The sequence below is a fragment of the Nilaparvata lugens genome, chromosome 9, assembly GCF_014356525.2.
Source record: "Nilaparvata lugens isolate BPH chromosome 9, ASM1435652v1, whole genome shotgun sequence".
NCBI lineage: Eukaryota > Metazoa > Arthropoda > Insecta > Hemiptera > Delphacidae > Nilaparvata > Nilaparvata lugens.
The window spans coordinates 35,634,935-35,647,973 of NC_052512.1; the positions used below are offsets into that span (position 1 = coordinate 35,634,935).

At 30.4% G+C, this 13,039-nt stretch overlaps 1 protein-coding gene across 1 annotated transcript in view; it reads left to right on the forward strand.

Annotated features, from left to right (window-relative positions):
• LOC111048233 (endophilin-A) overlaps positions 1-5,415 on the forward strand; it is a 211,616-nt gene extending 206,201 nt beyond the window's left edge. Inside the window, exon 12 of the mRNA XM_039435807.1 lies at positions 879-5,415. Within this exon, the coding sequence (XP_039291741.1) occupies positions 879-998 (120 nt within the window). The 3' untranslated portion in view covers positions 999-5,415. The remainder of the gene's footprint in view (positions 1-878) is intronic.
• Positions 5,416-13,039: the final 7,624 nt, after the last annotated feature.

The following is a 13,039-nucleotide window of genomic DNA, read 5'->3' on the forward strand; positions in this document are numbered from 1 at the left end:
GGATCATTTATAAGAACTAGACAAAGCTAGAAAAAAATTATGATAATTTTTCAAATTCGTAGAACTAAATGGCGGCAATTTGAAATTTTGTTTCTTAAATAACTCAGTAACCGTTGATTTTATAAAAACTCTACAAGAATAACTTTTTTTAGTGAATTTAATTGCCTATCGATTGGTACCAGATTTTTAAGATTGAACCAATATTAACTGAAATATGGCAGCTTTAGTGGTTGGTGACCCACCTTTAGAGGATTATTTTATTATTTTAAATGGCCTATAATCGCTTCAATTAACATGTTATGCAAATAGAAATTTTTGGATCATTGAGGCGACTCTATCAGCATGCCTTAGTTTGCACTGCAACAAACTTTCAGTGGTCACCTATCACTAAGGCTACCATATCTCAGTAAGTATTGGTACAATCTTGAAAAATTTGGTACCAATCGATAGGCAATTAAATTTGCTAAAAAAGTTATTATGAAGTTTTTTAAAACCAACAGTTTCTGAGTTATTCAAGAAACAAAATTTTAAATAGCCGCCATTTTGTTTTATGAATTTGAAAAATTATCATAATTTTTTTCTAGCTTTGTCTAGTTCTCATAAATGATCCTGCAAAGTTTCAATTTCGTATGTTCAACCATTATTTAGAAAAAAATAATAAGTGAAAAAAGCAAAATGGTCGCTGTGTGAGTAACTGAAGACTTGCGGACAATTTAAATATGATATTTAGATATGTTTTTCACCCAGGAACAATGCCCTAGAGTATTGGTATGGAGTTCTCAAACACTCTGTAGATTATAGATTAGTATATAAGCCAGGATATATTGTAACTTACATGAATAAATAGCTCTCTTAATCTATCTTTGTCTGACTGGCAGGAAGGTGATACAATTCTGCTGACTCAGGCTGTCGACGAGAACTGGTTCGAAGGCAGCCTCAACGGACGCACCGGCTACTTTCCCGTCTCTTATGTCCAAGTCGTCGTCCCGCTGCCGTAAGCGGCAACGAATCCCGCAACACATCACGGTAAACAGAAGAAGTAAGCGCAAGCGAATAGCTCTAGAATTATTACTATTATCGTGCAAGGATGAGGAGGAGGAGAAGGGGCATCCTTGAACGAAGAGCGCTAAAAATGATTATTCTGATGATATTCAGTCACTGTTATTATTATACTAATTATTAATTATTGAACGTCTACATCGTAATTATTGTATAATATACTATATCTATCTATTGTTTCTCCTGCCGCTTGCATTCTTGCATATATAGTGTTCTATAGTTGTTGATATTTAAATTATTAATGATACCCAGATACACAAACAAATATTACACGGAGTACTTCTGTTTGAGTAGTACTGTAAGTTTACTGATATTATATAAATGTGTGTGACTAAATTTCAATTGCTTGTGATGAAATAAATATCGGAGTAGAGATGGTGTGATTAGGAATGTCTAGTGAGAAATGTTGAAGGTTTAATATTCTTATTGTATACGTTCTGTGTACAGTAAATTGTTCCAGTTCCAATCACGTGACTAGTGTAAAATGTTCCCATGGAACGCCATTTCAAAATCGTTGGTTCAAGCTTTTGGCACGCACTTATAAAGTTGATTTACACCAAAATGAGTCGTTCACTAGCTGCGTGAATGAAGGAAGGCTGTTTTACAAACTTACCGTCTAGAAAAGTGTGAATTTCTTTCATTCCATTACTCTCAAATTTTCTATAGAGAAAAATTCATTTAACGAATGGTTATCAAACATAATTTTGTTGGTTATGTATTCTATGGCTATGCTATGGTAAGCAAGCTATCAGCGCATGCGCAGCCGCAGAGAAGCAGAGACTACAAAATTCAATCGACCAATGAGAGCTCGGATATTTGGAACTGTACCTAGTTGGAACAATTTACCAGGCTTCGACTGTGGGGCAGGAACTTGGAACTGGAACTGGTTTCTGGTACAGAATCTGTCAAAATTCTTCCCATGGGACGAGGAACTTTTCACCTGGTAAATTGTGAATCGGACAATTTACCACATTCTATGTACACAGAACGGGCCCAATTAATTCATTCTTATTAGTACAGCTTTCTCATTCAATTCTATGCTAAAAGCTTTGGCTTTTGCCTAATTTTGAAAGTTTTGAGAGTTAATCGACTTGTTCCTGATTTTTATTCAATTATTGTAGTTTCTTATCAGAGGAAACTACAGTTTTTATACTCTAATAATTGATGTAACTTCCGACTTGAAATACATTGTATTACCTATCTTATACATGTTACACCAAGTCAGTATAATTTACATCATAAAGAGTATAGTAGATAGTAAAACAGAGTTATTATTAAACTGTTGTCAAAATAAGAAAACGTACAGTTGTCTCTCAATGTATAAAAAATGATTAAAATTCTTATTGTGTACTGTAATTTTTCTTGATTTTTTTTCAATTCATAAAAATATTATTCTCAACCACATTCTTTCTCCAGAATCATTTTTTGCCAGGTTTTAATTTTACATTCACGTTCCACTAAGACATTCGTAACTCACAGAAAGTTTCCGCTCTATTGATAAAATCCAAATAGTTTTTACTGTGAACTCCATAATAATCGTTATTATTATCTTACCGTACAATTGATAATTAGTCAGAATAATAGCCTAAGTAATAAAAATTTTGACATTATTATATAAATTCCAGTCAAATAATAAAACAATAGAATAACTGTTGGATCAACAGGAGAAATACTGAGGAAAAACCGATTGCTGTCTTAATAAATGTAATTATGATGATACTATTATCATGTTAGATAATTATATGTAAGCTATTCAATTATAATACTCTCACAAAAAGCATCCAAAATCGACTGTCAATTCTTTAAATAATGATAAACAAAGCATTATTAAATATCACGTAAAGTTTTCGTAAGCAGTTGAATAAAATATCAGCTTAACATTTATTTCATCGTGGATTGCAGCATAAATTTACAGTTTAATAATTCAAAAGCAAGTGTTTAGTTTTTTTAATTCCAGCAGAATTTATTAGAAGTAACATTTTAAACTCACTGGCTTTGCCAAAATTGTTGTTATGATACTATACTGAACGATATTTTTTCTAGGTAACTGAATATTTGATTGCTGATTGTTTAACTGGTTCAATACGTTTGTTTCTACTGTATTTTAATTATTCTTAATGTTATTTTATTGTTTTAATCTTTTATGAAGCTTGATTTGATGATCTGTTTTAAATAGCTGGAATTTAAAGTTTCCAATAAATTTTACGTCTTGAGTTTTGTTATAGTGGTATCAGTGACTGTATTTATTGTTTTTTGACTCTCGCTTCATCAAGCTAACTTTTTAATTTCTGATGGACTCCAATAATCTGAATTCCAAAATCCAAATATCTGAAGGTCTTTCAACAATCCTTCTCATAGCTTACAGCTATGCTTATAGTATTAATTTGTCAATTCTTTTATTATTTAATCTAAGCGTCTAGCAAATCAGATGATTTAATTTCATCAATTGACTTGATACACTTGAGTTTTTTCAATGGATTTTTAACTAGTTATGGAGAATTTAGTTTGAGACTGTTAATTTACCTGAAAATTTTAATTCCACATCACTCTTTTTATTCAAATATTGACAGAGTTAATAAAAACAATATAAAAACCTTGTAGTACCCTTTATTATTAAAAACTTTTAATATTTCAATGACTAGTTTCGACCCTAACTTAGGTCATTTTAAAGTTTTTAATAATAAAGGGTACTACAAGTTTTTTATATTGTTTTTATTAATTTGTTGTTTTAAGTAGCCCATTTAAGTAAAATGTTTTTATTGACAGAGTTCTTTCCTATAAACTATGATGTATTCCAATATTCGAGTTGAAATGATCCGAGTATTTCATATTAAGTTGACTAGTTTTCAATTAGTTTTAATTTATACTCTTCCACATGGTATTCTCTTATGGAAAATTCTCGTTTTCTTCGACAAGTTTATTGAGAAAATAGGAAATATCAAAGATATCGTTAAAATTTGATACGTTTGGAAATATCTTGGAAAGATAATACATTTATAAATGTTCTATCCATAAATATCACCGTTCGACATGGTATCAACAATACTTGAAAAAAGTCTTAGCAGATCCAAAGCATATGAAGCTATTTCTTTTTAGCAAATTCACATCTGTGCTAGATATTATGACATGCTATCTAGACGTGCTAGTCTATAATGAGAGTCACATTCTAAAGTTAAAACATCCGATTAACATTGGTTCGCTCACTTTGTCAGTCATTAGACAAATTATTAAATCATTGAAAATATATGCTATTGATCAATGAAATGTATTATTGGAAATAGAAATATCAACAATAATTGATTGTCAGATGCACGGGATCACAACTATCATCTTTAATAAGAAGAAAATTTACTAGAACAACTTTTATTAGAAGAAAATTTACAATAATCCTTTAATAATATTCCTTTGGAAAAGGAATCGTGGCAACTATGCTCTCCTATGAAATCTAACGACTTTGAAACGTGAATAAAATTTTTATTCTGGATTTTCAACAGTCTCAGAAAAATCTTAATATTCATCAATGAATGGTACAGGATCTGAGCTATTTGCTCAACTGAATCATAATAAAATACTGAATGTTATGAGTGAATTAATCTTGCCAATATATTTATCCAGAATAAAATATTTGGATTAGTATATTTTAATAATTATAATATTGTGAGAATTATTCAGCGAAATATCTCAAAAAAATTTGAAATGGTATTTCCAATTAAATTATAATTTTATTGTTGTTAGACTTATTGAGTGAATTATGAAGAAGTGATCTTCGTAAGATTAATTTGATAAAATAACAACTATTTTTTTGTAGATTGTTTTCGGTTACTGAACTTCCTTCTTTTTACTGTTTATTATAATATTATCGCCGGTTTTACATAGTAAATTTTGGTACTCGTGTGTTGAAAATCAACTCACTGATAAATATTTTGAGTAGACGATCCTGATCTTTATTCATTGTTTCAAACATTTACTTCCATAATATCTTCTTATCCAGATTTGTTTTTTATAGATCATTTATATAGTCACAACGAATAAATTTGTGAAATTCATTCACAATATTATTCTATTCAATCCTTTAACCATATTCCCCGCCAAAAATGTTTCAATTATTGTAAAAAAGATTAATAAGTTAGCAAGAAAATATGTACATTTGCATAGATTTAGTCTAGGTATATTTTGTTGCCATTGCTATTGAAAGAAATTTAGTGGTAGTTATTTATCAATCATTGAAAATGTTTTTCTGAGAAAATTGTGTTGATTGTTTTAAAGTAAATATTTTATGCTAGTCGCAATTGATATTTGTATAAAATAAATATTGTATAATTATCTGTAATAAAGTATTGTTGCTGAAACAAAATATTTTTTCGTTTTTTTCATTTGCTTATACAAGTTTTCATTTTTTGTTTATAATGAATTTTGGTTGTTTTTTATATTATTTCTTTCATCATAGTAGAGAGTTGAGGAATTTATTATTAACATATTAATAAATAATTTATTTTTTATAAATGCACAAAATAATGTCAATAAATAAACGAGAACCAATAGGTTTAGCCCTAAACAACAGTTTTGGCCTAGGTAGGTTATGTTTCTTCCACTATAAAATTATGTCCAATTTTCAATGCAAACACAGGGAAAATAGCCAAAATTTCACTAATAATTTAATTATCTATTATAATAATTATTACTCCTTATACTCCTAAGAATAATTATTATTCTACTAAACCACTTTGTTCAAGTATAATTCAGAGATGGTTGCAATAATTCCCCTGATATAGAAAGTTTCATTTTCTAACCTTACAGATATCTCAATAATCAACCTATTTCTCATGTTCACTCAATATTGAACTTATAAGCCAAGATAGAATTGATTTATTATTATGTTATATTTATTCTAGAATCAATCTATCATCACTTTTTATTTTACCTTTGGTAAGTTATATAACAACAAAATAAACTTTTGAAGATAACATACTGCTTCACACAGGATTAAGGCTGTGCAACAGGTTTTTTGGAAACTGTCCTGTTGACATTCTTCAAAGACTTTTCATTTTCATACTTTCAAGTAATCAAAATAACCTAAATTTCATTATAGAAACGTTTTTTGATTTTTTTCTGAAATATAGGCACCTAAAGTGAAAATCTTTGAAAAAGTAATTTCAGAATTGATAGCAAATAGGCTATATAATTAAATTAATAGTATAATAATAATACTTTTATTTGTACAAATAGATAAGTTAAAACACATCTAAATATACAGAGAAATTTATGAGAAACTCAATATACAAAATTCATGACATTTTGAGGATATATTCTTCAAGGTGTTGTCTATCGAATTTGTAATAGATTCTTTAGAATATCAATGCAGAAGAAATTTATTCCAGTTTCAAATAATAACTCGAAGTAAATGAATTTTTTTTTGCAAATTCGATAAACAATATTTCGACGAATGTATCTTAGAAATTCCTCTGATTAATATCCCACAATTTTTCAAATAATTATTCGGAAAATTTTAGTTCAATCCAGTGACTACGTTTCTTGATGAAAACATGTCTCACTACCAGTAATATAACATCATAGATTCACACCCGGTTAAATCGATTAACCTCTGTTAACTTTTAATCCTGATTAAATGCCACGAGAACCAACAGAGAAGCTTTCTTAGAAAAACATCCCCTGATTGGCTCTCGTAGAATTTAATCATTTTCAAAATTTAACACGTTTTTGTGCAATTCTGTAGAATTTTTAAAACAGCTGCTATCAACTTATTTCAAGTTTCTTACTGTTGATACTTTTTTCTTGAATTTATTTCTCAATTTCCTTTCACCCATTAATTTACAAAATTTGTTTATTGAAAAAATCTTTAATTTATATGAAATCCATTATTACACAACTGTTGCAATACAATACTTTATTACCAAATAAAACTGAATGTAAATAAATTATTGGATTACAATATTTTTAGACAAATGTAAAGTCCTCATCTGCTAAATACACTGCACTTATTACAAACAAGTGAAAAAATATTTTAACTAAAAAACATAAAAACAACGCATAAGGTATTGTAATGGTTGGCTATGAGATATAGTTCCGCATTTATATACATACATTTCTAAATATACATAATTATATTTCTATGAGTCTGTCAGGTCTGAAATTTCTGATGACGTTGATTGACAATGCAGAAATTCTTTACATGTTGTGAAAAAAATTTAAATGAATGAAAATGCAAATAAATAATTTGTATTTGAATCTAGAGTAAATACGTTGAGTGGGTGGGCAGAATATTAAATAACTGCTGATTTTACAAAAAAAACAACCTCACTTGTAACTCAAAAAAGTTTAAAAAATCAACAAACTCTTAAAATCTGTACTGTCATAGCCTACTATAGATAGTTATCTAAAGTAAGTCATGGTACTGTGGGTAGTTTTTCATATTGCGATTTCACTATATTGTGTCTCCATTGCTATTATTCTGAGATTTACGTTTTAAAGTCAGAGCGCCGGTTGCAAAAAATCCCGTTAAATTTTAACTGTGATTAATTTCACAAGAGTCAATTATTCATTATTTTACAAAGGCGACTTTCTAGAAGTATTTTAAGCCTAGGTGATGATGATGGGATGAATGATAATACAATGAAGGTAGAGTTACTAATGAATGAAAATTATAGGTTATGCTATCCACTTAAATTGATTTGAGTCCACTTTTCACTCCAGTAATAAATAAACTAGAAATTTTGAATTTGATTTGATTAAAAACCGAATATAATAGAATGATTACATTCAATAAACTCTCAGAACTTGAAAATATTGAGTTATTAAGAAAAGTGTTGAACCAAAAATAAAACACAAATAAGAGAAGCCTTCTTTGTTTAATCCTTGTGGAATCAATCACGATTAGAATTTAACCGGCTTTTGTGCAACCGGGCCAGAGGATTTCATAGAAAAACATATAGTTGTCACGTTCCCTTTTCCACCATAGTAGAAAGTTGATTTTCAAGTCATCCCTGAATATTGTCCAATATTAAATGCTGGTTCTTGTAAATAATGGTCAATTCTATCTCAAATTTATTATATTTACCAAGAAAATGTAATTATATTATCATTATTTGATAACACATTTTCATAATTGAGATCAGAATATTCTTACTTACATAGCTTACAAACATTCGTAGTAATTTAGCAGCGGTGTGGGGTTGGAAGAGGATGGAGCTATCTGCTTTGTCTAATGTTAGACAAGGATAGCAAACCAATGTTGATCAGATGCTGACATTAAAACGTAAATCTCTCTTCATCTCAGTAGAGAACTGAGACTTTTGCACAATAGCAACATTATGGGTTCAGTCACCCCTAGTAGAAAGCAGTTGTAGGTTAAATTAGTAGATTCTGGTCATATTACGACTGAAACACCCATATCTGAATAAAACAAGTTGACACCTGGACTTATATAGTCCGGGTCCTGTAGCTTTGCCTATTGGCGGGGGGCCACTAGACTACGATACTACCCGTTCAAAAACATCAAACATTTTTGAAAATTTATCTTTCCATAAGCAATAGATGCTCTTTTGTATCTTCTCAATGTGTTGCATCCGAAAAGATACACAAAAAGCTTCAATGTATCTTTTGATAAGCAACAGATGCTCTTCTGTATCTTCTCAAAAACAACGTGTTGCATCCGAAAATATACACAAGAAGCTTTTTGGAGTTACGTCCTTTTAGCACAACACAGCCTATCAGCTGACGTTCGATTAACATGCTCTTTCCATTGTTTGTGATACGTTGCAACTCTCTCATTCAGTGTGAATCTCTGTGTGATGGGAGCTTCCTCCCTCTAGGGTCTCTTAAGCCTGATGTTTTTGCAAATCCGTGAATATCACCCCGCGAACCATACCTTGTCTATATGCCGTTTCAAAGTCACGGAGGAAAAGCTACGGGACGCGTACTGTAATATTCGTGTTGCAAAATTTCAATCGTTTCATGCAAGCCCATGTGACTGGATAGTAATAAAATTCTACGACTGTGTTGTCAAATAGAATTCATCTAGACATATGCTGGGATTGCATGGAAAAATTTTAATTCGGCACAATTTGGCAACATGGATATGTTGTCCAAGTCTCAACTTGTTTTGTTCAGAGTGTAGTTGGGACCCAGTGAACAGTGTTGCCAGTTCGTTGAATAAGGCGTTGCCAGAGATGGCAGTGCCACTAATACTCATTCATTTATGAGAAATAATTGCTGCTGCTGCTGCTTCAATGAAGTACTCTGAAACTAGATTATACTATCAATTTATTGTTTCAAATATAATTATTAGTGTGAAATAAACCCATTAGATCTAGATTCCACTTAAAATATGTGTTTAGAATATTTTAAATGTGTGCGCTTCAGAAACTCTTCTATGTGTGTATTTCGTGAATAATAGGCTAACGGAAAATAAATATAATTGCGGTCGAAGAATCTTGTTTGGTCCCTGAAGTCTACATCCTCCTATAATATACCTACTGGTCGTGGGCAGTATGTAGACTACTGTATGTCTCATGTAAAAGCTGATGTACTTGAAACAAAATAATATTTTGAAATATAATTGCATTTGTTCAAATGCTGGTTAATGAATGATAATTATTAAACGAAAATCCTTATTTAATATTCGGATATTTGATTCACAACATTGAATAAGGATTTTCGTTTAATAATAGTTATTAATATTTTGACTTTATCATGTCGTGGAATTTAAATTTAATTGATCCACTTTAACAGCTTGACAAAATCAGGGACTGAAAAAATTATCTGACCGCTATTAATATTATGCCATCTTCATTTTGTGAAGACTAAGTAAAATTTAAATAGTTCTAGTGTGATAGAGTTCATTAATATTAATAATCATTAAGGAGGAAGATACTATTCTCTTAAATAATATTATTGTAACGTTACGTATCTTCTAAATTTCACTTGACAATATATTTGTATATCAGTATAGGAATCGGAGTGTGTGTATGTGTATGTCAGAAGTGAGTGTTGCTGGAGATCGATTAGTACTGTATTGGTACTGTAACTTTATTGATGTATTTCCATGTGTGTACAATATTCTATTTTGCTAATCAACTCTTTAGGAATATTATATACAAGTGATGCACATTTATGTTGTTGTTTAAGAAGCATGATTGAGATTGTATAATATCTGATTGTCCATTGTCTAATAATTGGTCCTCCGTACTCCATAGATCAAATGACATTCCAATCTAAATTCAATTTTGATTTATAAATTATTCACAAAATTACTACTGAAAGTAATCTTTTGATGATTGATTAAACAGAGGTGATCTATTCTTTAAAACGGTGTACAACTCATGAGAGGAGAACTTATTAATATATTAATTAATTGAAAACTCTGACACCTCAGCCTTCCGGCAGTCGCGCTGTTGTAAAGAGTACAACAGTGTTAGTTTTTTCGCTGCACAAAACTATTGAATGGGGTGGTGTCAGTGAATGAGTCACCTATGCATTACAAAACTTTTCCCCTATCACTCCACTGAGTTGCAGTATCAACCGAGCAATGGATCAGTCTTTAGGTGCCATTTAGTCGCGACAGTGCATAAGATAGGGAAAGACTGTATACGGGGACTGTATACGAACCAATAACACAGAATTGATGGCTTTGCTAGATGTACCTCATTGGGCTATGAAATGGTAATCATCCAAATGTTCACAGGCGTAAAATAATCCAAGAAGATGGAAAAGTAATTATACAATTAATTAATATGTTTTGACAGTAAACAGAGTACATAGATAGCACTTGAAAAATTGGATGTTGTACAAAATACAACACGCGACTGCTCGTTTGATTAGGGCGCGACTACCGGAAGGTTAATCTTAGTTTCTTAGGCTCTATTGAATCAATATAATTTGCTCTAATGTGTGAATAAATAATGAAAAACACTATGAACTTAAAATAATATTCATGTAGAACACTATTTTTTTATATATGGAGTCTCAATATCTGATATTTCACAAAATAAAAAGTTATTTTTCCAAATTTTCTTGAAAATATAGTCTTCTGAATTATTTTGGATATTGTACACATAATGGAAAATAATTAAAATTATAATGTGGAATCGGTGTTATATGTAAGTATTGTAAATTATTTCACCATTCAATTGAAAATGTTGATAAATGTATACATACCTTCAATTTTAATCAAATATGAATTAATTATGCAAAAATTGATGTTGAAACCTCTTTGTATTCGATTAATGTTGGTGCCTGTTAAACAGATTGATATATAATATATTATGATATTGACTATATTATGCTCTACTCTATGTATATATTTATGTAACAAGTTGGAATTCAAATGTGTGGTTCAGTTTTATAGTAGTGGCATTATTTTTTCGTTTTCACAGTGGAATATTAAATGTACCGTAGCCTATAATATGAACGAAAAGGTAGATATTATAATATGATGGGATACTTTCTGATTTCATTAATTAGGCTACTTATCAACAGAGATTAAATGAATATAATTTGTCATCCATTTGAGTTTGTTAACGATACAATTTTAAAGCTTCTAATAATTGTTGTAGATATCAATATGAACCAATAAAGATCACTGTAATCTTATTGAAAAAGTTTTTGGTTGTTAGATAAATAGGCTATAAAATTGGAAAATACCTTTATTATATCTTCAAGATCATTAATTAAGTTTGTAGCGTGAATGTTGATGTTGTGGAACTTTTCTATAATTGGAGAGACTTGAAATGTTGTCAAAAATCCACTTTATTTAAATAAAAATTAATATTTTTCGCCACACTGCACAGAAAGCAGTTGTTTTCTAGTCCCTACGTAGATCTGAAAGACATTGTTTGTAGACGACTCTCGTCTGACGTCAGAACAGGTTTCTTTCCGGCTAAGGCCGGAAAGAGTACCATTTCCGGCCGCTAGATGCAATGCATCTATTTATTGTATCTATTTATGCATCTATTTATTTTCTCTTTTGATTTAAAAATCATCGCCTAAGCCAAGCTAGATGACAACTCTACTTGGCAACATCAGCTGTTGGAACGCACAAGAGACCCATGAAACCGTCTAACTTTTTGGCGTCAGCTATACCTGTAGTGTGGCAAAAAATATCGTACGCGACTCTCTCAGAAAGGTGTTTATGGTATTTGGATAACATATTCTTGGGCTCGGCAAGTCTCGCCCAGGAAACTATCCTCATACCGTAAACACTAACTTTCTGTGCTTGTAGCGTAATATACTATTACAGGAGCATGCTTTCGTGTATGTTCACACATCATCAGCTGTAATACTTTCTACTTCCCAACTGTAATGTAACTTACAGCTGATGATGTGTGAGCACACGAAAGCATGCTCCTGTAAAATGTTAATTTTTTTACTTTCCTTGCCCTATTACCATAGGTAAGGGAAGTATTGCTTTCCGAAAAAAATTAAGGTACCCCAATTTGTGAATTTTTATTTAATTAAAGTGGATTTTTGACAATATTTGAAGTCTATCCAATTATCTTCAAGATCAACTTTGATGATTCAATTTATTTTTCAAATTCCAATTTACCATAATACTCTTTATTCATTTTAACAAAAAGTTTTAATCATTTTGTGGCCAAGATTCTTATCTCCCTTGTAATCAATGATCCTTTTGTTCTCCTATCAATTTGTTCATGTAATAATGCATGGTAGTCTATATAGATTATTCTGTGGAAAAAACTATCAAATCTGAGTGTCTACTTCTTAAAAAAGTGTTATTGAAAACGTTTTCTATTGTAGAATAGTAGGTACTGCCTACCCTTGAATCCAAACGACAATATCTAGTTATGTAATTGACTTATATATCAGTAACCTTTCTTACATATTTCTATAAATCTCGACTAATGCCTAGTAATTTGCTGATGAGCAATAGCTTATAGCTATTATTTTGGTGTGGGGGTGTATAGCTATAATAGTATAATAGCCTCTTCATTGAACTTATTGGGTA